At 35.7% G+C, this 25233-nt stretch overlaps 1 protein-coding gene across 1 annotated transcript in view; it reads left to right on the top strand.

The window, feature by feature from the left end:
• Positions 1-366: 366 nt before the first annotated feature.
• Positions 367-25233, top strand: part of CEP135 (centrosomal protein 135) — a gene marked incomplete at its 3' end in the record, with an annotated part of 51479 nt that continues 26612 nt past the window's right edge. The window contains exons 1-11 of the mRNA XM_084233375.1: positions 367-494; positions 2210-2400; positions 3299-3466; positions 5466-5607; positions 7740-7824; positions 11550-11678; positions 12047-12262; positions 15158-15223; positions 17128-17266; positions 19485-19708; positions 24827-24979. Coding sequence (XP_084089501.1) covers positions 382-494; positions 2210-2400; positions 3299-3466; positions 5466-5607; positions 7740-7824; positions 11550-11678; positions 12047-12262; positions 15158-15223; positions 17128-17266; positions 19485-19708; positions 24827-24979 — 1626 coding nt within the window. The 5' untranslated portion in view covers positions 367-381. The remainder of the gene's footprint in view (positions 495-2209; positions 2401-3298; positions 3467-5465; positions 5608-7739; positions 7825-11549; positions 11679-12046; positions 12263-15157; positions 15224-17127; positions 17267-19484; positions 19709-24826; positions 24980-25233) is intronic.

The raw sequence follows: 25233 nt of genomic DNA, 5'->3' as shown, positions 1-25233 counted from the left end.
TTCTTTCATATTGAGTGCTTTCAAAAGAGGTTTTTCTAAGAATTCTCCGCCTGTATCAATTTTGGGAAAATACTTTCTTCTAGAAGCTTAATTGTTTACTTTCTTCTAGAAGCTTCCTTTCTTCTAGAAGCTTAACATTTACATGTAGGGTTATGAAGGGATAATTTCAATACACCAATGTGAATACCATAAGCATTGGATTTAAATATTCTAGAAGACTGCCTATTAGAAGAGAAATAAAAGATAATTGCATCATATAAGAAGAAACTTTTCCTCTTATCATGAGACAATAATAACACTACAATGATGTAATGATGTTTTACTTTTTTCTTTTAGGACTTTAATACTTTTAAGCAAATCAAACTGGTTTTGGAAGACAAGATGACTACAGCTGCAGAAAGAAAGTATATTAATATTCGAAAAAGATTGGATCAGTTGGGCTATCGCCAGACTCTGACAGTTGAGTGTTTACCTTTGGTAGAAAAACTTTTCAGGTAAGGTAAACTTTTCACTTGTAAACCTGTACGGGCCTTAATCCCATGTCTAGTTTTCAATTGAACTTCTTGCTTCAGTAAAGAAGTGGTTAAATTCTTTGTTTAGTCCTTAAATCATCTGAAGTTCCTCTGCTCTTCTTTGGTCCTACTTCCCTACCATCAAGTCAGGTCCTCCATATGGACCTCTAGGGGTCACCATTACACTATTCCCCTCAGAATAAAACCTTTTACGGATTTTTCTTTTTCTTTTTTTTTTTTTTAAAATTTATTTATTTATTTATGCAAGCACTGGGTACAGTCAGAAGCGCGGGAGGGTGAGAGAATTCACCAGAGCCAGAGCGGGGAGCAGAGCAGGCAGAGGGACCGAAGTACACTGCTGAGGGGAGCAGCGGGCGGCAGGAGAGGTCTGCGCGCCATGTGGGACCCTCCTCTGGTGGCCGGGGAGCAGCCGGGGATCGAACCGGCGCTGCAGAGGCTGCGGGCAGCTTTGCAACCCAGTGCTCAACCACTGTGCCACCGGGGAGGCCCCTTTTACGGATTTTTCTGGGCAGCATTATACATTTTTTTTGTTGTCATGCTGATGTAGGTGAAAGTTCTGTGTCTATTTCCCTGACTGGTTTCTCATTACTATTATGTTAATAATGGTTCTCTGCTATGCAATTTGGCCAGTTCTTTAACTTGCTACCTTAACTGAAAAATTCTTTGTGATTTTTGTTCTTTTCCACCTGAGCTTTGTTATTGTGGTTTGAGACTTGGAGTAGGAAAGCTTAGGAAACTTTTTCAGAAGGACTGCAAGTGATAATGATGGAACAGAGAAAGTAGATAGAAGATAATTTGTGGTGTTTAGTATGGCCTCCAAAACTCTTAATGATCCAGGACCTGCAGCTGCTTCTCCTGTGTTTTGAACCACTGGAAGCTCTGTAAACATATGAGTGCTCTTTGCTCTCATCCGTGGTCTCTCCATGCACTGTTCTCTCTGCTTATAAAGTCCCTTTCGCCTCTCTCTCCGACGTGTGCTTGGCTAGCTCACTGGTTTGCAAGACTCTTGTCCGGCCTGTTACACTCTACTATAACTGCTTGCTATTGGACACTTATTTTTGTTTTCTCTTTAGAATGCAAACTACGAGACTACAGATTGACTTTATTCCTGTTCCATGTAGGACAGGTGGACTATGTAGTTGGCATTGAAGTGTATGTTGAGTTCATCACCTACACAGTATTGTAGCATTTTGACTGTCACAAAATACACTCTGTGACAGTGGGTTCTTTGTTGTGTTCCCGGTTTAGTAAAGTTTGGTGGAGCGGATATGCCACTGCTCTGTTGTCTGAGAAGGAGCTGATCCTTATTTGTTATGTTCCTGGCACTTTGCATATTATAGCAGACATTTAATAAGTATTTGCAAAATGAACAAATAAGTTTCATCAATTCTACAGGATCAAATCACTATTTGGCCATGGATGAGCAAAAAAGGAGACTCCAAGATGATTCTAACTGTTAGAATCTAACAAAGATGAATCTGTATTTCATAACTCTGTAACTTTTAATTAATTTTTAATTAATCTTGGTACTTTGAAAAGCTCTTAGTGGTTTTGTTTGGTTTTAGATTTGGGCTCACTTAGCATTAATATGTACTTTAAACCTTTTTAGAAATATATTTTTAGTTACTAGAAAGTTAATGGAATACCTCCTTGTATTTACATTTTCTGTTCTTTAGTGACCTAGTTCATACAACAGAAAGTCTTCGGAAATCAAAATTATCTGCTGTGAAAGCTGAAAAAGAAAGTGCCAATTTTGATTTTGTTTTGGAACCTTATAAACTTGAAAATGCAAAATTAAGCAAGGAAAATAATGAATTATACCTGGAATTAATGAAACTAAAAGAGCAGTCAGGTCAACAGATTAAAGGTAAATTTTGTGATTTTTAAAATGCAATTGTTTTTTGCCCTTTTCATTTTATATGTAGCAACAATTAATCTAATTTTAAAACAATTGATTAGAAAATGTTATAATCTTCCTTCTAGTAGCATTCGAAATACTATAGAGTATGTTGAAGAATTCCCCAGATGGAAAATAAATTTGCCTTTTGCAATTATATTTATCTTCACTATATGTGGATGAAATTTTTAGAATTAAAGTTACTACAGGTAATATTAAATGCTAGAACTGAAGAAATGTTCCTAAGCAGCATTTGTTTTTCTCTTACTGAAAAGGAGGAGTAAAACAAGGTAAAAACTAAGTATCATTCTGATTTTTTTTATATTCCATCTTTGAACTAGAAGTTGGAATAGAATGATTTCAAAGGTATGTGGCAAAGGCTAATTATGACTATCTTACTGTAACTTCTTCTTATATTCGGTAGAAAGCCCTAGCCAATACCTGTCGTGAATTCATAATCCTCATATCAAATAGTTATCATACTCAATTTACTGGATCAAAATTCTTGATTTGTATCATACTCATGCAGTAGAAGAAAACTATAATTCCCTTTTGTGCTTAGGGAGTTATTTGAAGTTTTGTTCTTAGCAGTGGAAAAGGTAATAATGTTTCACACAAAGCATGCACAAGAATGAGGTAGACTCTTTTGGTTATTTTTATCCAAAAAAGATTTATTGATAAGGGAGCAAAATTTACAGTATAATGCATAATAATATTTGTGTTTTCATATAAAATTGTGTATGTCTATAATGGAGAAGTAGATTTTTTAAGACTTTCCGATTACGTGACTTCTTGTATTTTGTTACGTAGAAGAACTTCATAGACTTCTTGATCGATAAAATAGTCTTGTAATCTTTTTCATTTTAAGAGTTGAAAACTACTTTGAAGAAGTGTGCACGTGAAACAGCTGATCTGAAATTTTTAAATAACCAGTATGTTCATAAAGTCAAACTTTTGGAGAAAGAGAGCAAAGCTAAGAATGAAAAAATTCAGCAACTTCAAGAAAAGAATTTGCATGCTGTAGTACAAACTCCAGGTAAGCCTGTTCCTTCTCAGAACAAATTTTATACATCTTATCTTTCGAGATATTAAAATTGTTGCCCTTGGACTTTCATGCTTAGATTTTGTTTTTAAAAACTTGTGTTGAAATTGTCATGTTAACTTTCTAATTTTTTTCCTGAAGATCCACAAGTATTTTATGAATGTGCTTAGAAGCATACAGAAATAACTAGTCTAGTGACAATGCCCAGAATTATACATTATTAATCATTTTTTAAATTACTTTTTTTAAAACTATATAATTGCATTTTAGTTATGTAAGTAATCCATACTCAAAGAATTTGGAAATGATGTACTTTTCTTAGTTTATTTTACTATTTTTAGCTTTATGCTCATTAGTTCTCGAGCAAGAGAAAAGAAATGATGGGGCATACCCAGAGTTGATGTTGTCCAGTCATAAGTTTGCTTGAAGAATCGCCAGTACTAGTGACAAGATCATTGAGATGTCTGAAGCTTGGGATCAAGATATGGAAGTAAGTGAGGTGTAGGGAAGTGCTGAATTATGAGACGAGATAGTGTCCAAGAGAATTGGTCAGAACAAAGATTATGAGCAAGGGAGCTGGAGATCTGGATGCTGGCACCGTTCTGTGTGCTGACGAGTCCCTGAACAGTTGCATTACTGTGTGCCTGATGTTAAGTGGAGAGGAGACCCAAGACTGTTGTGGGATTAGAAATTGATTGCCAGGGTGAGAGAACAATCAGTGCAGCTCAAGGTGGCAGGAAATGAGAGGGAGGGGCCTGTCAGCCAAAGGCAGAAAAGTGGGCAATCTTGGGAGTAACTGGAAGATTAAGAAAAACAGATAATCGAGCTTCCTAAGAAAATAGTGGACCAATTTAAGTGAGGTTTAGGTGGTATGATCTATAGAATTTAGTGACTGTGGTAGGCATGAGAAGTAGAGAATTCCCAGACTTTTATTTAAAATGAATGAATGGAGTCAATGAGGATGTTGTTTCTTAATATAGAAAATGTGGAAAGCAGGGCAGGAATCCACTGTTGGATGATTCGAGTTTGTTTTACCCACAGGACACTCACACTGAGGTTTCTAGTAGGCAGTGGGATAGCTGTTCTCAAAAGTGTTGCTGTAGGCGGAGATTCAAATTTGAGAGTCATCATAGTATCATGGGAAGTGAAGCTATGGCTGTGGTAGGAGTTACAGACTGGAAAGAGAGGAAAGCCAGAGGTAGTCCTTAGGAAAGTTTGCCTGTAAGGAACTGAGGAACAACCATGGAAGAAAATCAGGACATAAGGGGAGAACAATACAGTGTGCAGATCATTTAAAGTACTTAAGTGGCCTGCTTTTGAACAGTTTTTTATTCTCAAAATGAGAGATAGGAGTATACAAAATGTGTTGGGATTCTAGTGGAAACAAAGTTGTGGTTGCGGTTTGGTTTTTATAAGGATCGATTAGTTTTTCAATTACAGATCTAATTTTAAATAGATGCTAGAAAGAAATTATCCATGCAATTTAGACCAAGACAGCATACATCTCTTAATAAAAGGCAATTACTCCTGTTAGTTTCAAGGATAATTAAGAGAACATGCCCCACTAATCCAGGTTATAGTGTGATTTTATATTTCAGATGACACTCCATTGCATATTAATTTTGCTACTTAAAGTTTCAGTTACCTGCTTTTTTGGCATTGCTTAGTAAGCGTGTGTACATTTAAGCTCCTGGGTGATGATTTCCTGAGCTCATAACACCATCAGAGACACTCAAGTTTTAATCCTCCCAAAAACTAGTCATTATCTAGTAGAGGAATAGATTAAAGCCAGGCATATGTGCCAAGCATGGAGAAACTAAAACTTGTTTTACAGCCATGTTTTGTTGAAGTTTTCAGGAATTCATGGTTTAGTTAAAGATCCGTATATATGAGGGAGAAAATGTATCAGTATATACAAACTTTATAGCCTTTTCAAATATCTAAATCTAAGGCAATGTTTTGATTCTTTTTAAGAACACTTTTGCTTTTTTAGGTGGCAAAAAAAGAAGCATTGCTTTTAGGCGCCAGCGTATGCAAATTGATGAGCCAGTCCCTCCCTCTGAAGTCAGCTCCTACCCAGTTCCTCAGCCAGATGACCCTTACATCGCAGACCTCCTTCAAGTGGCAGATAATAGGTGCATTAAATATTTTTTTGTTGGCATTAGTTAACAGTGATCTCTTAATTGTAAGTTTCTTGATAGTGGGACTTTTGTTTTCTAAACTGTTACATCTGCCTGTTTCAGAACTTTGCACAGGCACTCAGTAAATACTTTCTGAAGGTATTCTGAATATAGAATGTTTTTACTTGTTTTGAAACTGATTTCAAATAGATCACATAACTGATGTTTCTCTCCATGTTTGCCTTAAAATAGTTTAATGCTGGGCCTCCCCGGTGGCGCAGCGGTTGAGCGCTGGGTTGCGAAGCTGCCCGCGGCCTCTGCGGTGCCGGTTCGATCCTCGGCTGCTCCCCGGCCACCCGAGGAGGGTCCCACATGGTGCGCAGACCTCTCCTGCTGCCCGCTGCTCCCCTCAGCAGTGTACTTCGGTCCTTCTGCCTGCTCTGCTCCCCGCTCTGGCTCTGGTGAATTCTCTCACCCTCCCGCGCTTCTGACTGTACCCAGTGCATGTATAAACCAAACAAACAAACAAATAATAAATAAATAAATAAATAAGACATGCCTCTAGAAAATTAAAAAAAAAAAAATAGTTTAATGCTTACCTTCTTTTGTATGTTTGACTTTTCTTACATTGGGGTCTGATATAAATTTTGTTTTAATTAAAACTTCATTAAGCTCGCTGGACAAAAGCACCATGTAAGTATTTTGGGGATGTAAAGATGAGTAAGATGGTGTTGCTGCTTTTGAGAAGTTTATAACACAGTAGTGAAGATGAAACAAAAGAAATAAAAAAGATAAAAGGCTATTAAGAAAATTATAGGGGCTCAAGGAAGCGAGAGAGCCCTCAAGGAAGTGACAGCTGCCAGCCAATAGCTGGACAAACGTTTCAAATAAGGAATATGCTAGTGGAAATGGATAGCACACATAACTTCTTATTTTGTAGATTATGCAGAGAAAATGGGGGAACTTTTCAACTTTATTTATCTCCATAACAACAATAAAGAGCATATTAGGTAGTGATTAGGATCTCTTAGCTCATTTCTTCTCACATAGTATTACCTACCTGTATATTTACAGTTGTATGACCTTAGACATGAAATATTTTGTTCTTCTTTTAGAAATTATATACTATTATTTCTCAGATGATATTTAGTAGCATTTTTTAAGAAGTTTTACAGCTGCATATACATTATTTTCTCTCTTTTTTTCCCTTAACTTTTTTCCATCAAGCCATCACAGGTGGTATTAGTCTCTTGATTATCTTTTTTGTTTTAGTTTGGACATGCACATTTTGTCTGTATTCAGAGTTTTCATGCACAAATCTGATGGCAGTTACATGTATAAAACCAGGTTAGTAGAAAACGTTGGTTCCATCAGTAGCAGGGACTAACTGCCTTAGCCCATGCAAAATCTCTCTTAAAAGCAGACATGGCTCCAGACTTTATCTTTTTTAGTATGAAAGTGGTTGTGTCATCTTTATGTTAATGGGTTGGAAAATTTGATGTAGTTTAAATACATTTGAGCAATTGTAGAATTCATATAATTTGGACAGATCTCGATTCTGTTAGAATTAATGGGTTCCAGAAAGAAGTGGTTTTTTTGCTATAGTTACTTGGAAAACTGTAGTATTTCTTAATATTTTTTTTTCTTTCCAGGATTTCAGAGTAGTTTATTAGAAAATACTGAGTCAGTTTTGGTCAGAAAACATATTTTGGTCCTTTATTTCACTTAATATTGTTAGGGAGTTTGGACTAGAACCTCAGTTTCCTGAACCTAAGAATTGGCAACAGTAACTCAGAGAGTTGTCCTAACAATGAATGCAGTTTGCATAATATATGTGTTTCTCATTTTTTTTTTTGTTTTTTTAATCTATTTTTATAAAATTAAATTTCTCAGATGATGTGTCCTAACAATGAATGCAGTTTGCGTAATATATGTGAGTTTCTAATTTTTTGTTTTTTTAATCTATTTTTATAAAATTAAATTTCTCAGATGATGTGCTCTGTCCATTCTGTGGCTTTGGAATCCAGTGGCAAAGCACCTCCTATCTCATAGAGAAACAGAAAGTAGAGATTTTATAAAAGAATGCATTCTTCTTAATTTGTAATTTTTAATGAAAGTATATTGACATTAGTTATAATGTGTTTCAGAATTCAAGAACTTCAACAAGAAGTCCACCAGTTACAAGAAAAGTTAGCAATGATGGAAAGTGGACTGAGAGATTATAACAAGCAGGTAGAATTTCTATTTACTTACATAGTAGGGATTGTGATGGGTATGCTATGATTATATATAGAACTGGATTATATTTGACATTACTGAGTTTTTATACCTCAATTACTTAATACAGTTAATAACTGAAGTGGCTTAGATGGCTCTAGGGCACTCTAGGTTATTGCTTTCATTATGCTTTGAAGTGCATAGTACTTTTTTGTTTTGGTTGTTATTTTACATATAGGTGAATAATTATCTCCCCGAGTATAATTTTATAACCATATTACTATTTCCATCACAGAAAGTATTTTATTGATGTATGCTATACTTTATTATTTTTTAAAGATTTATTTTATTTATGCATACAAGAGATAGGGTGCTGCCCAGAGGTGGGGGTGGGAGGTTGTGAGAGGATTCTCCAGAGACAGAGTGGGGAGCAGAACAGGTGGATTGACTCAAATACACTGTTGAGGGGAGCAGTGGGCAAGACAGGAGAAGTCTGTTGCGCCATGTAGGCTAGCTCCCTGGCTGGGGATCGAACTTGTGCTGCAGTGGCTGTGGATATCTTTATAGTGCTGAGACTTAACCCCTTGCACTACCAGGGAGAACCTGCTATACTTTGTAATGATACTTTAAATTATTTCTTAACACTAGCAATATTACAGATTTTTATCATTTTGAACATAAGTGTTTTTGAAAGTTACTCTTCCATGTTACATATTTGTTGTGTGTTTTCTCTACAGATACTAGTATTCTACAAAACTAGTTTTCTGAGGCACGGAAGTTGATAAATGCAGAATTAGATATAACAAGCTTTGTTCTTTTATACTTTTGTTGTCTTGTCTAAATTCTAATTTGGTTAATTATAGGCATTTTTTTCTTGATATGCTTACTGGAGTTTAAATTTGGGTAACATGTTTTCATTTTCTATACATGACTGCATTTTTTTTTTGAGTGAAGTGATATGTGCATACAATTATAGATGTAACTTTCATCTTGGTATAACTGTTAAGTTTGAAAAGTACTTTGAATGTTATTTGGATAAAAATGAAGTGAAAAGAAAAGGAATCATAATGTCAGCCAAAAAGCTCACACTATGGAGAGATGTTGAAAATACCAAATTTGCATGAATAGAGTATTATTGGTATTTTTCAATTTATAACCACATTTTTATCCCATTTTTTTTCCAACATAAACATACTAGTTTTTAACATCTGTGAGGGGACTCAAATGTTTGGAGAAAAATAGCCTGACCATTGTGATTGAAACCACCAATTAATTGTGTTTATCTATCTTAGTTGAGCCTACTTTGCCGCCTATAATTTTTATTTTTTTTGGCTTGAGTTTATACTGTTTTTCTTAGCATTTATTTATCAAATTTTGCTGTTTTCTTCAAGTTCTGTCCCCAACCTATAATACCTTCCTTCTCAGGATGTTGCCTTTTCTCAACTTCCTAGCTCTACCTTTAAAATTACCAGTATTCACTTTCTGCCTCTCCTTACCGACTTAGTGGATAATTTAGCCCTGTTTCCTTCCTTTTTCTTAGAACTTTGCTTTAATCAATTTTTCTTTATTTCTTTAACAAACACTTTGCCACTTTACAGTTATTCTTTTAATCTTCATAATAGATCTGTCACTGATAATCTCCTAAAAAAAATCTCTTTTAACTACCTCTCTCTTGCTAATGCCTTCTCCTTCCTCTTTAGGCAGACTTCCTGAAAGGGTATCTTTTTTTTTTTAAATTTAATTTAAGTATTTATATATCTTTTACATTTTTTTTAACAGTGTTTACTTTCTTTTCTCAGTTGTAGAATCCCTCAGTTGTAGAATTCTCAGTTATAGAATCCCCATAGAATCCTCCTATCTTATTTACCTCCAGCTCAGCCCTTAACCACTTGCAGTCTGCTTTGTCCCCATTCCCCCCATATATAAATTGGTCTAATAACACCAGTGACTTAATTGCTAGATCCAAAAGGATACCTTTAATATTTATTTTCTTGACTCACTCTGTAGTACTTTCCATTATTGGCATTTCCTCTTTGGAACTCCTCTATGACTTCATTTTCTTTCCTTTTCTTGTTAACCTGTTAGAGTGTCTTCCTTGCTTTTTTCCCCTCTGCCTGAAGTATCACTATTTTCCAGAACTCTGTCTTTGACCCTTCTCCTTTCTCTGTATGTTTCCTCAGCTGTTCTTATCCGTTTGCTTGGTTCAGAATACTGCCTGTATATTGATGACTCTCCATTCTCTCTCTGGCTCAGACCTCTCTGCTGAGCTCCAGGTCCTGTATACCCAAATTCACAGTGGTCGTTGCTGCTTGAAGGTTTCTCATGCTTCTACGCCTAGTACTGAATGTATTATCTTCTGCCTCAAATCTGTTTTTCCTTCTATATTCTCTTCTTTAGTTAGTGACATCACCATCTGTCCAAGACATCTTTCTGTAGCCTTTCTAGGTATCATTCTTGTCCTTTCAGATGTCACACACAAGTTCTGTCAGTTGTCCTGCCTAAGTAGTACTTAAACTTCTTTCTTCTGCTCTGTCCCATCTTACTGTTTTGTTTTTTGTATTAATTTTATCTCTCATACATTTCTACAGAAGATGTCCCTACCTCTGGTTTTCTTCTTATAATTCATTCTTTAGTTCAGTGTGATATTTCTTCTTAGCAAAGTATTCAATAATTATCATAATTAGTTCCTGCTTAATTCTTCAGACTCATTTCCAACCAGTAATTCTTTTGTACGTTATAATTCAGTCATACTGAGCCATTTCTACTTCCTCAAATGTGCCATGTGATTTTATGCTTCTGTGTTGCTGCCTGAAACATCCTTTCTTCTGTTCATAGATCATATGACCATTTGGACATATTTATTTGAAAAGGCCTTCGCTAATTTTCGTGGTCATAAATATTATGGAAATGATTATCTACTTCGATGCTATATACCTGTTTCTTTATCACTAAACAACATATTATACAGCAGTCATTGGTTTACTTGCTAGTTTTCCTTATAATAAGCTGTGTGTTCTAAAGGTCAGGGAATTCATTTTATCTTAGTGTATCTAGAACTGTATTGAATAATTGCTGAATTTGATGGTTTGATATTTGTTTTAAATTCTTTTGGAAAAGAAAACCAAAACTTTAAAGTGCTGGGTTTTTGGTTTTTCTTTCTTTCTTTCTTTCTTTTTTTTTTTTTCAAATTTTTGCATGTCAATTAGTGTAAATTCATGGTTGATAGTGATGCTGTCATGGTTGAAGCTTTTTTGCTTATAAATGCCTCTTGTTTTCCAAATAATAGATAATTAAATTCACTCCAGTCTCCTATCTTTTAATATTGAGCTTTAGTGGCAATTCACTTTTCTTTGTGTATTACATTAATTCATTTATCTACATTTACTCTACCAGGCATAGGAGTAGCGTAGTCTTAGTTTCAATATTCAATAGTTTATTTTTATGTTAACATAGGCTAGTCTTAAAGGAAGGAAAAAATTAAATTAGGAAGAATTTATTCAATAGCAATACTTATGAAAGCAGGGCTGACAGATCTTATGTTGACATTTTCTGTGTTGCTTATTTTTGCTTTGTTTAAATGCATTTCCTAATCCCATATGTTTATATACATATTGAAGTTATATCTTATATACATTGTAGGATGTAAGAAAAGTGAAAGTACATCTAAATAAATATTCAGCATTAATCATTTTGGCTCAAAATCAGATTTTTTAAATAATAGCACAACTTTATGTCTTCAGATTGAGCTAAGAGAACGAGAAATAGAACGACTGTCAATTGCACTGGATGGTGGTCGCTCTTCTGATATCCTCTCTCTGGAGACTAGAAATAAAAGCAATGAAAAACTTATTGCTCATTTAAATATTCAGGTAACTACTTCTATAATTATTTCCCTGGCTGTGTAAAATCAGTAAGTGTTTATAATGATCCATGGCTTTGTAAAAGCGACAGGGTTGGTCATTGAAGTATTACTTAGAGTGGGAAAAATTTATAGAACTCTGTTGAAACCAAGGTCACACAAACTTAGCATCTCCTTCCATGCCTAAAAATCAAAATGCATGTATATCTACTTTTATTAAACTACACATTATCAGTTTTACAAATCAAAACAGTATTTTTGCAAATGTATAATACCTATGGTTTTAATTTTGAATATTTTTTAAATATATTTTGAAAGTTTAGTATTTTAAGATTATTTTCCAATTCATATATCTCATGGATTACATATTCAATTTAGGTTGACTTTCTTCAGCAAGCTAATAAAGATCTGGAGAGGCATATACAAGAGCTTATGGAAACCAAGGAAACAGTGACTACTGAAGTTGTTAACTTAAGTAACAAAAATGAAAAACTTTGCCAAGAATTAACTGAAATAGACCAGTTAGCTCAGCAGTTGGAAAGACATAAAGAAGAAGTGCTCGAGACTGCTGATAAGGAACTTGGGGAAGCAAAGGTACGTCTAAATTGTAGGAGTGTTTGTTGAGTCTTCTAGAAGATAGTGAGCTTCGGCCCTTTGATATCTGTATACAGGTCTTGTGGTTTGTCTTTCTGTTTTGTAATTCTAGGCTTTCTAAAGTTTTTATATCCTCTAAATGCTTGTGCTTGCTGTAGGTGTTTAATGTCTTTCTAAGGCACACCTTTCTTTAGGCTAGCTCTCCAGATCCTGTTAATTTTTCTTCAAGATTTTCATCTCTATTCTTTTATCTTTGCATTGTGAGCAAGTTTTAGAAGCTTGTCCTCTGTCATTTTGTGGGTATGTCTTTAAACTATGTACGTCCTTGCACACTTTAAGTTGGCAGCTAACATTTTACAAAGTCTTTGTTTAAATAGATGTAAATGATGTAATTTCCAGTTTGTTGTAAATACTGATTTCTTAAAATAGAACTGTCACATGATTCTTTTAAATGTAGCCAGTGAAATCCAAATGACCGTTTCTCCTTGAAATCTTCAAAATTTTATTCTGTTTTAACATTTTATGCTTGAATATGTTTTATGATCATTCAACCAAACATCTGCAATAAAAAAATACTTAAATTGAAATTTTTTGTTTTTTTTGTAAGTCCTGTGACTGCAAGGTTCATGTGTTAGTATTTTTGTCTGAATAGTGTTAGTTAAAATGATTAGTACTCAGTGGATCAAAATGACAAATATGGAACACATGTTAATAAAGACTTGCTAAATAAAAAATAAAATTTTATTGGAAATGCACCTCTTCATGAGACATAATGGGAGAAAATATATTTTAATTAAAGACTTCACATAGCACCTAACCTTTCAGATTATTTTTTTGTCTGATGCCTCTAAAGACTTTTGTCTTAAGACAATATGCAATGAAATGTATGCCTTTGTTTTGAAAGGTGGTAAAAAGGCATTTGTGAAAGAGAAAGTGGGAAAGGGGAACTCACATGATACCTAGACCACAAGCAGATTTAAAGATACTTTTTTTTAATTAATAAATTTTTTTTTAATTGAGGTAACATTAGGATATCCTTTATCAAGGATCACCATCAGGTAGACAATGTTTAAGAAAGAACGTGTATGCAAAATTAAGAATCTAGTGATTGATTCCTTAAAACTATGGTTTAACTTAATATTTGGAAAATTTTCATGTTATTCCAGGAGTTAGTATAAGCCAGTTGAAAGACTATACCATTCTACATCACTGAATTAATTTTAAACATGTCACCTCTACTAATTTGTTGCATAGAAGAAAACTACCTGAACATTGAGGGGCTATATGAAAAGCTTACAGCTAACATCATACTCCGTGGTGAAAGGCTGGAAACTTTTCCTCTAAGATTAAGAACAAAACAGAGATGCCTAATCTTACCACTTCTGTTGAACATAGTACTGGAAGTCTGGCTGGAGCAGTTAGGAAAGAAAAGACATGAAAATTGGAAAGAAAGAAGTAAAATTGTTTTCTGATAGCATGATCTTATTTGAGGAATTCCTAAAGATGCCACACCAAAAAACCTATAATCCGTTATAATCCTGTATTTCTGAGTCATATACAATATTGTAAACCAATGTTACTGTAACAACCTGATCCTATAGACAAATTTAGCCAAATTGCAGCATACAAAATCAGTGAACACCAAAAAATCAGGTGTATTTATACACTGATAATTAACAATCCAAAAAGGAAATTAAGAAAATTGGGCCTCCCCTGGTGGCGCAGCGGTTGAGCACTGGGCTGCGAGGCTGCCTGCAGCCTCTGCAGCACCGGTTCAATGCCCGGCCGCTGGGGAGGGTCCCACATGGCGCGACAGACCTCTCCTGCTGCACCCGCTGCTCCCCTCAGCAGTGTATTTCGTCAGTCTGCCTGTTCTGTTCCCAGCTAGGGTTCTGGTGAATTCTCTCACCCTCCCGCATTTCTGACTGTACCCAGTGCTGTATAAATAAATAAATAAATAAATCTTTAAAAAAAGAAAAAGAAAGAAAATAATCCCATTTACAGTAGCATCAAAAAGAATAAAATGCTTCACAGTAATTTAACCACAGAGGCAATAGACTCCAGCAGTGAAAACTACAAAACATTGCAAGAAATTAAAGAAGACAAATAAGTAGAAACACAATCCTGTATTTGTAGATTGGAAGGCCTAATATTGTTCAACTGTCCATTCTACTCAAAGCATTCCACAGATTGTGTGCAATTCCTTTCTAAATCTCAATGCCAATTTTTGGTGGAAATGAAAAAAAAGGTCCTAAAATTTCTTTAGAACCTAAAGGGGCCTCAAATAGCCAAAACACTCTCAAGAACAAAGAACATAATTAGTGCAGTCTTAAGTCTATGTCTGTGGCTTTAGTTCCACTGCAACATTCCTGTCTCTCATCATTCTCCCTTTACTTCCTTTTACCACTCTTATGCTCATGCACAAACCATGCTGAATATGGCTTCTCATGTGCCATTGGAAGTGCTCAGGAATGACAGTGTGGTTCAACCAGAACCTTGACATTCAACGTTTTTAGTTGCAATGTGAAGGATACAGGTTGATAGTAGCAAGTGAGGGAAAAGCAAATAGGATAGTAAAATCAGGAAATGATAGTACTATAAAATGAATCCTCAAAATCAAGGCTCAAGGAATATCCTGCAAGTAAGCAGCAAAAAATGGTTTTCAAGTTGCCCTTACGTTTCAGGGGTTACAAATAGGTATTCGGGATCCCAAGAAATTAAAATGCAAACTTTGCCTCTTCATTGAAGTTGAGGCTTAGTGTGCTAAAGCCTCAGATCTCAGTGGTGAGAGGTAGGGAGTCTGAACTACTTAAAAATGGCTGATCTTATTTGTAATGTGACTTATGATATAGTCTCAGCTTTCAGACGTTTACCTAATAGGCTTTTTATTCCTAGAAAGAGATTAAAAGAAAGCTCTCTGAAATGCGGAATCTTGAGGAAACAATGGCAAAACTTCAACTAGTAAGTAGATGTATAGAATTGTCAGAATTTTCAGTAAGATAATTTAATCCTTTATTTTACATTTTTTTAATTGAAGATATAATTTACACATCATCATATTTACTCTTTTAAGTATACAATTCAGTGGTTCTGTTACAGCTTCGAAGTAGTGCAACCATCACTCCTGTCTAATCCCAAGACATTTTCATCACTCACAAAATAAACCTCACACCCATTAGCAGTCACTCCTCCATCTCCTCCTCTGCCCAGCCCCTGACAACTATTGATCTCTTTTGTGTTTTTGTAGATTTGCCTATTCTGGACATTCTGTATAGATGGACTCATACAATATGTGATCTTTTGGCTTCTTTCACTTAGCATGATGTTGTTAAGTGATTTAATTATAGCCTCTATCAGTACATGCTACTTATGACTGAATAATGCTCTGTTTTATGGATACGTTTAGTTTCAATTATATTTTTATAATTCTGTAATCTCATGTAGTAGATGGCAAGTTCAATTTATATTTGGAAAACCTGTTGGGGATTTTACGTTCTTTGAATTACTTCTTCCTTGGCACTTTACAAATATTAAAACTAAGAATTGATGATTTTTTGATAAAATTGTTAACTTTTTTATTAAAAGCCCTCAGTTCTCTTTTAATAACTTTGTTTGGTAGTGCAAAAACATTTTTATAGTCATGTTGTTTATTCTGGTAGTCTTCAGATGAGAAAAATAGTAGTCATTCCAACTTAAGCCTAATCCAAGCTGGTATAGTTTAAAACTGAAGAAAGAATGTTGCTTACAGGTAGAAACTCCTGCGTAGCTACTCAAAAGATTATTAAAGATTTTTTTTTTTGATAGCCTCTTAAATTGGTTGAGTTTCTTCTAAGATTGAAAACAAGGACTAGTATTAACTTCCAAGTTTTCTCATTTTCTGTACTCTGTATCGTCCAGCTGCAATGTTCTAATGGCATAAGGAGAATCAAAAAACCCTTGTGATATGCAGGCACATAGTAGGTGCCTATATACTTAACAAAATTTTGCATGCTCACAGTGACCAGGATATCAACTGCTTTAGCAGGTATTTGGTTCAACTTAGTTCACTATTGAATAATTGAATTAGCTAAACCCGCTAAATGTTGCTCAGCCTGAATCTCAGAGATATTGTAATTTTCTCCCATGTGGTCAGTAAACATCAAGTAGATGTTGTGGTGTTTTTACTATAATATAAGCTCCTTGAGGGCAGGAATTTTTGCTGTTAGTTTATGCTATTTTTATGCACACTATAGAGTGCAATATGATTCGTTATGCATGTCTGTCTTAGAACTGTAACCATATTTTGGTAGTGTGGACTGATAGTAAAATGTCAGGTGTAGTTACTTTCTTATCATTTATTTTGTATTTTTAAGATAAATGCTAATGATATTTATAGCTAACATAAAGTACATGCCACATGCTGGAAACTGTAGTACCATGTTTCACATTTATCGATTCATTTTTCCTAGTGAATCCTCCGTGTCACAGCTACCGCATCCCCACAATGCAGAGGACCCTGAGAGAACAACCAGTATAGTTACAGTTATCGTGGGCAATCTTAAAGCACTGGGTCTTGCTATTGCCCTCCTTTAAATATAAACTTTTTAAAGATTTTTGTTGTTCAAGTCCATATTCATTTTTAAAAATAGAACAATATGCTAATCAAATTAAAAGAAAGGAAAAGATATTCTACTCAAAGACACATTGACATTTGAATTTTAAGTACTTTTAGTCACAGTTGATAATTTTAACAGAAACCATATATTTGACGGAAAATGTGTATGTGTACATTGTTCTTAAATGTGTTTACGAGAACACCTACTTTTGTAAGCTATAATATTTTATGAAGTTGTTAGAAATCTTAATTATGATGTTAAAATTTGCAGGAATTAAGTTTATGTCATAAAGAAAAAGAAAGACTGAGTGATGAACTTCTTATAAAATCAGACCTGGAAACTGTTGTTCATCAGCTTGAAGAAGAAAAGCAAAGACTTACCAAAAAAATTGAAAGTTTTGCAGTTACAGGTAAATTATAAATTGTTGATCATTCAAAAAGCCTGGTAATTTCTCTTTAAAGTATTCTTTTACTTGGTAGAAGATTTTTCATTCATTCATTCAGTAAATATTTGTTGAATGTTGCTCTAGACCAGCAACCAGAGTAGGCACTGAGATATAGTAGAAAATCTATCTTCACCTCCCTTATAGGATACTTGTATTATGACTGCTTTGTACAGGAACCCTGCTTGAATAGTTTTCAATAGAAGCGTATTCTTCTTTGAGGCAAACTTGTAATAGAATTAAGATTAAGAGGAAGACCGTTTTGGTTTTTTGTTGTTGTTTTTATTTTTTTAAAGATTTATTTATTTATTTATACAAGCACTGGGTAGTCAGAAGCGTGGGAGGGTGAGAGAATTCACCAGAGCCAGAGCGGGGAACAGAACAGGCAGACTGACGAAATACACTGCTGAGGGGAGCAGCGGGCGCGGCAGGAGAGGTCTGTGCGCCATGTGGGACCCTCACAAGCGGCTGGGGATTGAACCGGTGCTGCAGAGGCTGCGGGCAGCTTTGCAGCCCAGCGCTCACTGCTGCGCCACTGGGGGAGGCCTGAGGAAGACCATTTTGAAATAGTAGAAAATTGAAGTACAGAATCTTTTTAAGGAAATGCTGTTCTGTCACCTAAACTACACAAACACACACACCATTTAAATGGACTTTCTGCCATGAGTTAGTTTAAGGAGCATATATTCATTCATTCATTTGACAGGTGAGTTTTGGAACCTGTTTTGTGCCAGGCTCTTTTCTGGGTGCTGGAGTATATAATGATAAATAAGATACATTGGGCCCCAACTCTTAAGGAGCCTTTAATCTAATTAGGGAGACAAACTAGTAGCACATAGATACAGAAGTTACTTTTAGTTGATAAGAGGTACCAAAATACCTGGAAATTGGAATGATATTGGATATTTCCTCTTTCCAGCCTTTATCTTCAGTATCAGCTCATTTTCTCTGGAAGTAGAGTGACTGTATCTATATGACAGTCACCTCACCTCACCAACAAAACTGCTCTTGTTAAAGTTATCACTTACCTCCTTTCTGAATGCAGTGGACACTTTTCATGTTTGTTTGTTTGATTCCTTAACATATGACAGAATTTCCCATTCCTTCTTACTCTTCTTTCTTCTTCTTTTCTGGTCACTCCTTCCTTCCTACCTTCTGCCAATTTATCCTCCAGATTGTATTACATTTAATTCTTTTGTAGTGCTTATTCAACCACATTTGGAGTAATTGTTTCACCTTGGCTATGTTTTTCAGAGTTGTATTTTTAGATAGTGTGGGGCATATAGTAAATGCTCAGTATATATCTGTTGAATGAGTGAAAGAAGAGATGGGAATGAATCAGAATATATCTTTTTTTTAAATTTTTTTTTTTAAAGATTTATTTATTTATACAAGCACTGGGTACAGTCAGAAGTGCGGGAGGGTGAGAGAATTCTCCAGAGCCAGAGCGGGGAGCAGAACAGGCAGAAGGACCAAAGTATACTGCTGAGGGGAGCAGCGGGCAGCAGGAAAGGTCTGTGCGCCATGTGGGACCCTCCTCCGGTGGCCGGGGAGCAGCCGGGGATCGAACCAGCGCTGCAAGGCGCATGCAGCTTCACAACCCAGCGCTCAACCGCTGCGCCACCTGGGAGGCCCTGAATCAGAATCTATCTTACAGATCATTTCATGCCTCATGAAATGGTTGTAATAAACCATCAGTTAAATTAGGTTGAACTGTAGGAAATTGCCAATGTAACTAGTTTTTGACTCATGAAAAGGTGATTTCTGTGGTAAAAATTAGTCATTTTTCTTATTTGCTGAAAGACTTGTATGTATGCTGTGTTAAATTCAAACTTAATTTTAAAATCATGCATAGTATGACTGTAAATTTTCTTTTAGTCCATTTTCAGGTCACCAGAAAGTACTGCGTAATGACTTAACTCTTGGATTCAACAGTAGTGATTAGTACCCATCCTTGTGATAAGACAAACGCAGGACGATTTTTTAAAAACTTGAAGTTTTGTTTTTTTCCTCCTTTCCTTTCAATGTTTTCCTCTTTGATACCTTTCAGTGTTTATAGGCAGTATATAAAACAGCTAATGATTTTTAGTAGCTTGCATTTCAAAAGTTATTGATATAATTTATTTGGCTAATTATATATTTTTCATGTGAAATTCCTGTAAGATTTAATTACTTTAATTTGCAGAAAGAGAACTTACTTTGGAAGTTGAGAGAATGAGGCTAGAACATGGAATAAAACGTCGAGACAAGTCACCTTCTCGTTTAGATACATTTCTGAAAGGTATAGAAGAAGAACGAGACTATTATAAGAAAGAGCTAGAAAGACTCCAACATATAATACAGCGAAGATCTTGTTCTGCAAATTATTCTGCACGTGAAAAAATGTCAATATTTAAAGCACCAGAAAAGGTAGTATCTTCTTAAATGAATAACTAACTGATAAGGCAAGATAATATCTTTATGAACAAACTTTTCTGATTTATTGTATTAAATGTAACCTTCATACTTGCTTTTTTTTTTAAGATTTATTTTTATTTATACAAGAGCTGGGGTACAGGCTAGAGTCGTGGGAGGGTGAAAGGATTCACCAGAGACTGAGCAGGGAGCAGAATAAGCAGACGGACCAAAGACACTGCTGAGGAGAGCAGCGGGTGAGGCAGGAGAGGACTGCCACGCCATGTGGGATTCTCCCTGGCTGACTGGGAATCGAACTGGCGCTGCAGAGGCTGTGTCATGATTCATGACAGAGTAAAATCAGGTGTCCCTACTTTAGGTCTTAGTTATTTTCAAAGCTTTATAAATATTATTTGAATTCTTAAGGTTTTTCTTTCTAAAAAATTTTTGGAGCTATGGAAATCATGGAGGCTTATATGATCTTAACATTATCTACACACTGGATTAAATTAGGGCAAGTTAGGAATAATATCATTAAAACTCAAAACATTTGATTTAGTTTTGGTTAAATTTACCAATTCCATCTTTTTTTCTGAAGGTCCTGTGTATATTGTGAAATGATTTTATCTTCTGATAGATTTTATTTTTTTTTAACCTTACTGGCTAATGGCTTAATTTAATTTATAGTTGTTAGTATAAACAGTATGCTTTGTTATCCATGTTATCTGTTATAAAGGGAAAGAATTGGGGGCAGATACAGCATAAGTTACTTTATGTGTTACTGAGTTGTCTTTTAAGCTCCATGTATTCTTAGGACTCATGAGAAAGAATTGATCACCTTGATTGTAAAGGAGAATCCTCAGCAAACTATTTGGCCAGTTGAATCAAGTATTCATTAAATAGAGCTGAGTAAATAAATCTCTCAAAGCTTTTTTTTTTTTTTGTTGTTGTTGTTGTTGTTGTTGTGGGACCCTCACCTGCAGCCGGGGACGAACTGGTTCTGCAGAGGCTGCTGGCAGCCTCGCAGCCCAGCGCTTAACCGCTGTGCCACCAGGGGAGGCACTAAATCTCTCAAAGCTTTTTTTTTTTAATTTAAATATTTTATTTTATATGATTCTTACATCTTTTTTCATCTTTGCACAATGTATGCATTTTCATTTTGGTTATATTCCCCATACAATTGCACTTCCCCCCTTATTTTGACTCTAGTCCTTCCTTTCCCCACCCCTCCCTTCCTACGTGCGCCCCCCCCCCCCCCAGTGTGTCTCTGGTTTATAGTTGCTTGTTGATTTTGATTTTTACTTTGAATTGATTAGTCTTTTTCCTGGTCTCTTATTTAGGTTTTCTAAATTCCTGCTATGAGTGAGACTATCTGGTATTTTTCTTTCTGACTTATTTCTCAAAGCTTTTAACCTAAATACTAGATTCAGTTGTGTGATGTAGACTCATAATTGAAAGACAAATAAGGTATTGGTAAGGTTCTGGGTAAAACTAGGAAATACTTTCCACTCCCCACCCCCCCAACTTAATTACTGCCTTGAATTTTTTTTTTTAAAGATTTATTTATTTATTTATACAAGCACTGGTACAGTCAGAAGCGCGGGAGGGTGAGAGAATTCACCAGAGCCAGAGTGGGGAACAGAACAGGCAGACCAACAAAGTACACTGCTGAAGGGAGCAGCGGGCGGCAGGAGAGGTCTGCATGCCATGTGGGACCCTCGCCCGGCGGCCGGGGATGGAACCGGTGCTGCAGAGGCTGTGGGCAGCTTCGCAACCCAGCACTCAACCACTGTGCCACCGGGGAGGCCCACTTTCTTGAAATGTTTTGATGTTACCTAGTATACATAAATAATTTGTTCCTGTCCTCATAGCTTTGCGTGTTGTCCATGTAGGTACATGAGTAAGTATGTTTATGTGTGTGTGTTGGGAACAATGGAGGAGTAAAGGGCATTATTAACAATTATATTCATACTAATACAAAATATCTACATATAATATGTCTAGAGAAAAGCTATAGTTTCTGCTTAAGAAGGCTAGTCAGTAAATGTTAGGGTCATATACTTTGCAGGGTACCATGCTAGCACTGAAGATGCAGTTACTAAGATCACACACCTAGTATGTCCTGCAGGATTTACATTTTAGAGGTAAAGGAATACATTAAACAAATGATCGTGTAAATAACTTTATATTCTCACTTATAATAAGTGTTAATGAAGAAAGAATATAGGAAAGATTCAGAATGCTATGAGAGTAATATAGAGGGAGATCTATTTAGATTGGAGAATTTGTAAGAACTCCCTGGAGAAAGTGGCATGTAAGTTGAGACCTGTATTGAAAATTGACTGTCAAATCCTTATTCACTAAGCTCTTCTTTCCTTAAATTTGTGCAGACCACCTCCTTTCTCTAAGATTAATTTTAATTTAGATTATGGCTAGGTCAGATTTTCTTTTACAGGCATTTATGCCTTAATTCATCAGACCTTAATCTGTTTTTGTCTTGAAAAACATACTGTCCTTTGAAGGTGTTCAGATACCTAATCTCATCCATTATGCCCTGATTTTGCTTGTTTAATCAAGAAAATATCTTATTTCCAAGTGGGAGATAAGAGGCACCTCAAAGAGATCTATCATTTATTAGTCTACGTTGGACATTGTAGTTGTATAACTGATATTAAGGAAGATAGGTGAGGATGCTTTCCATTGTATCAAGGTAGGATCAGATCCCTACCTGGAACTTCTGTATTTAGTACTTTGGTGTACCATACATTCCAAGTCTACATTTACCATCTTTATTTTCCACAATGATTGTGAAATTAGTGGAACTTTTTTTTTTTAAGATTTTTTTATTTATACCAGAGCTGGGGTACAGGTCAGAGGCGCAGGAGGGTGAGAGGATTCCCCAGAGACAGAGCGGGAAACAGAACAGGCATCCGGACCTAAAGCACTGCTGAAGGGAGCAGCGGGCGCGAGACAGAAGAGGTCTGTTGTGCTATGTGGGAATCTCCCTAGCCGGCCGGGAATTGAACCCGCACTGCAGAGGCTGTGGACAGCTTCACAGCTCTTTGCTCAACCCGTTGCGCCACCAGGGAGGCCCCTAAACTTTTTGATTTTACTAGAGCTATAGACACAATCTTGTTTTTAGAAATGTTGGAAGTAGTTGCTTACTCAGTGAACTGAACATCACAAATGTTCACTGCCTCATAGAAATATTTGCATTAATCTGATTATAAAAATAGGCCTCTCATAGATTTGTTGGGAATTGGTGTGCATGTGAAGTTATTTGGATTCAGCCACAGAGAACACAGAAATGTGCTAGATTTGGTCATGGTCGTTTGTACTGTTTGACCAGTACAAACGAAAGGGTTATAACCTAGTGGCTCCTGGTATTAATGTACATCAGAACGATCTGGAGGACTTGATAAGCCACAGTAATTGGGCCCTAGCCCCAAAGTTTCTGATCGAGTAGATTTGGGGTAGGCCCTAAATTTGCATGTCTTACAAGTTCCTAGATGTTGCTGAAGCTTCTGGCCTGGTGATTACACTTTAGTTACCACGAGTTTAAACAATTCCAGGAAAATAACAGTTGAAACATCCAATGGGATCTGACCAAGTAGTATCACTGATACCTGGGTCACTCCTGGGAGCTTGTAGGTCAGGAAATTTACCTCAGTACTGCCAGTTCTCTCATCTCCTGCTCTCATGATAGATCATAAGTTGTATTCTTTAATTACATAAAAGGAATTTATATCTTTTGTCTATTAGCATCTTTCAGTCTCATCATCAGCATCCTTGTGACAACCATGTAGTAATATTTATGACAAATGATAACTTCTATTTTTAAATTGTTTCAGGGTGATTACAATTCAGAAATTCATCTGATCACAAGAGAAGGAGATGAACCTCAGCATATGTTTAGAGAGATTTGAAAAACATGGAAGATATATACAGTCCAGTGTTAAATTTTTTTCAGAGACAACTTTGGCTTAATAAATAACTAGTAACTAGAGTTCTCTAGTAATAAAATAATATTTTGTAATGTAGTGGGTACCTTTTCACTAGAAATGTTTCAAAGAGGCTGAATAACCATCAGTCAGTGATGTCATAGAAAAGATCAAAACTTAGATCTCAGGGGCCTCCCTGGTGGCGCAAGGGGTTAAGACACAACCTGTGAAGCTAACTGCAGCCACCGCAGCCACCACAGCACGAGTTCAATCCCCGGCCAGGGAGCAACCCACATAGTGCAGCAGACCTCTCTTGACTCGCCCGCTGCTACCCTCAGCAGTGTATTTCAGTCAATCTGCTTGTTCTGTTCTCCACTCTGTCACTGGTGAATCCTCTCACCGCCTACATCTCTGTCCTGTACACTCCCATTCTCGTATGCATAAATAAACAATCTTTAAAAAAAAAAACAACTTAGATCTCAGGACTCAAAAAAGTTAGTTGTCATTCAGCTTTCCTTCTAACACATGAATTCTTCATAAATTCCCTAGCTAGTGATCACTTAATTGATGAGGGTGCATGTCCGCCAACAGAAAAGACAACTCTTTGGAGAAAGATGGAGTCAGACATGTATTTCTTACAATGTGGTTGCAGGTTATCTGCTTCAGCTTATGTGATTTGATTATCAAAAAGCTATAGATTCCCTGCCTCCCTCCATCACCAACCCCCTGCTCCAAAATGTCTGGAATAACCCCAGGAGTCTGCATTTCCTTTTTTATTACTTATAATTGACATGTGACTTTATATTAGTTTCAGGTATGCAACATGGTGGTGATTCAGTGTTTGTGTTTTTGTGAAACAGTCACAGCAGTAAGTCTAGTTAACATCAACCACTGTACAGTTACAAATTTGTGGTGTGTATAATGAAAACTTCTAAGATTTACTCTTTTAGTAGCAACTTTCAATATACAATTTCATGTTATTATAATGTACTGCTGTACATTACATCTCTGTGACTTATTTTATAGTTCGACATTTGTGCTTTGCAACTCCCTTCACCTATTTTGCCTAGGCTGCTCCTGCTTACCTCCACTTCTTGTAACCACCAATCTTTGTACTCACGAGCTTGTTTTATGTTTGTGTTTTTTATGTTTGTTATAACATGATCACTTTTGTTTTTAACTTATGTTTCAGGGTGATTACAATTCAGAAATTCATCTGATCGCAAAGGAAAGGGATGAACTTCAGTATATGCTAGAAAGATTTGAAAAACATATGGAAGATATACAGTGTAATGTTAAATTATTGACAGCAGAAAGAGATAAACTAAGCCTCTTATATAAAGAAGTAAGTAACTGATTATAATTAAACCAGCATATTATATACAATCAGATTAACTATAAAGGAACCAGTGTATATCCTTAGAATTACTGTACTATATGGATATATGGACCTTGTGGTTTTTCTTCATAATTAGAATTATAAGTAGTAGTTTCTACTGTCACTCTGTTCCCAAAGCAGAGATTTCTGTTATTTTTCCATATTTATTCTTCCTCTTTTCCAGCCTATCTATGAGTTATATAAAGAAGTAAGAAACAAAA

The sequence above is a fragment of the Talpa europaea genome (assembly GCF_964194135.1).
Source record: "Talpa europaea genome assembly, chromosome: 5".
NCBI lineage: Eukaryota > Metazoa > Chordata > Mammalia > Eulipotyphla > Talpidae > Talpa > Talpa europaea.
The sequence above is the reverse complement of the archived record's forward strand: the minus strand, read 5'-3'. Positions and strand labels throughout refer to the sequence as shown.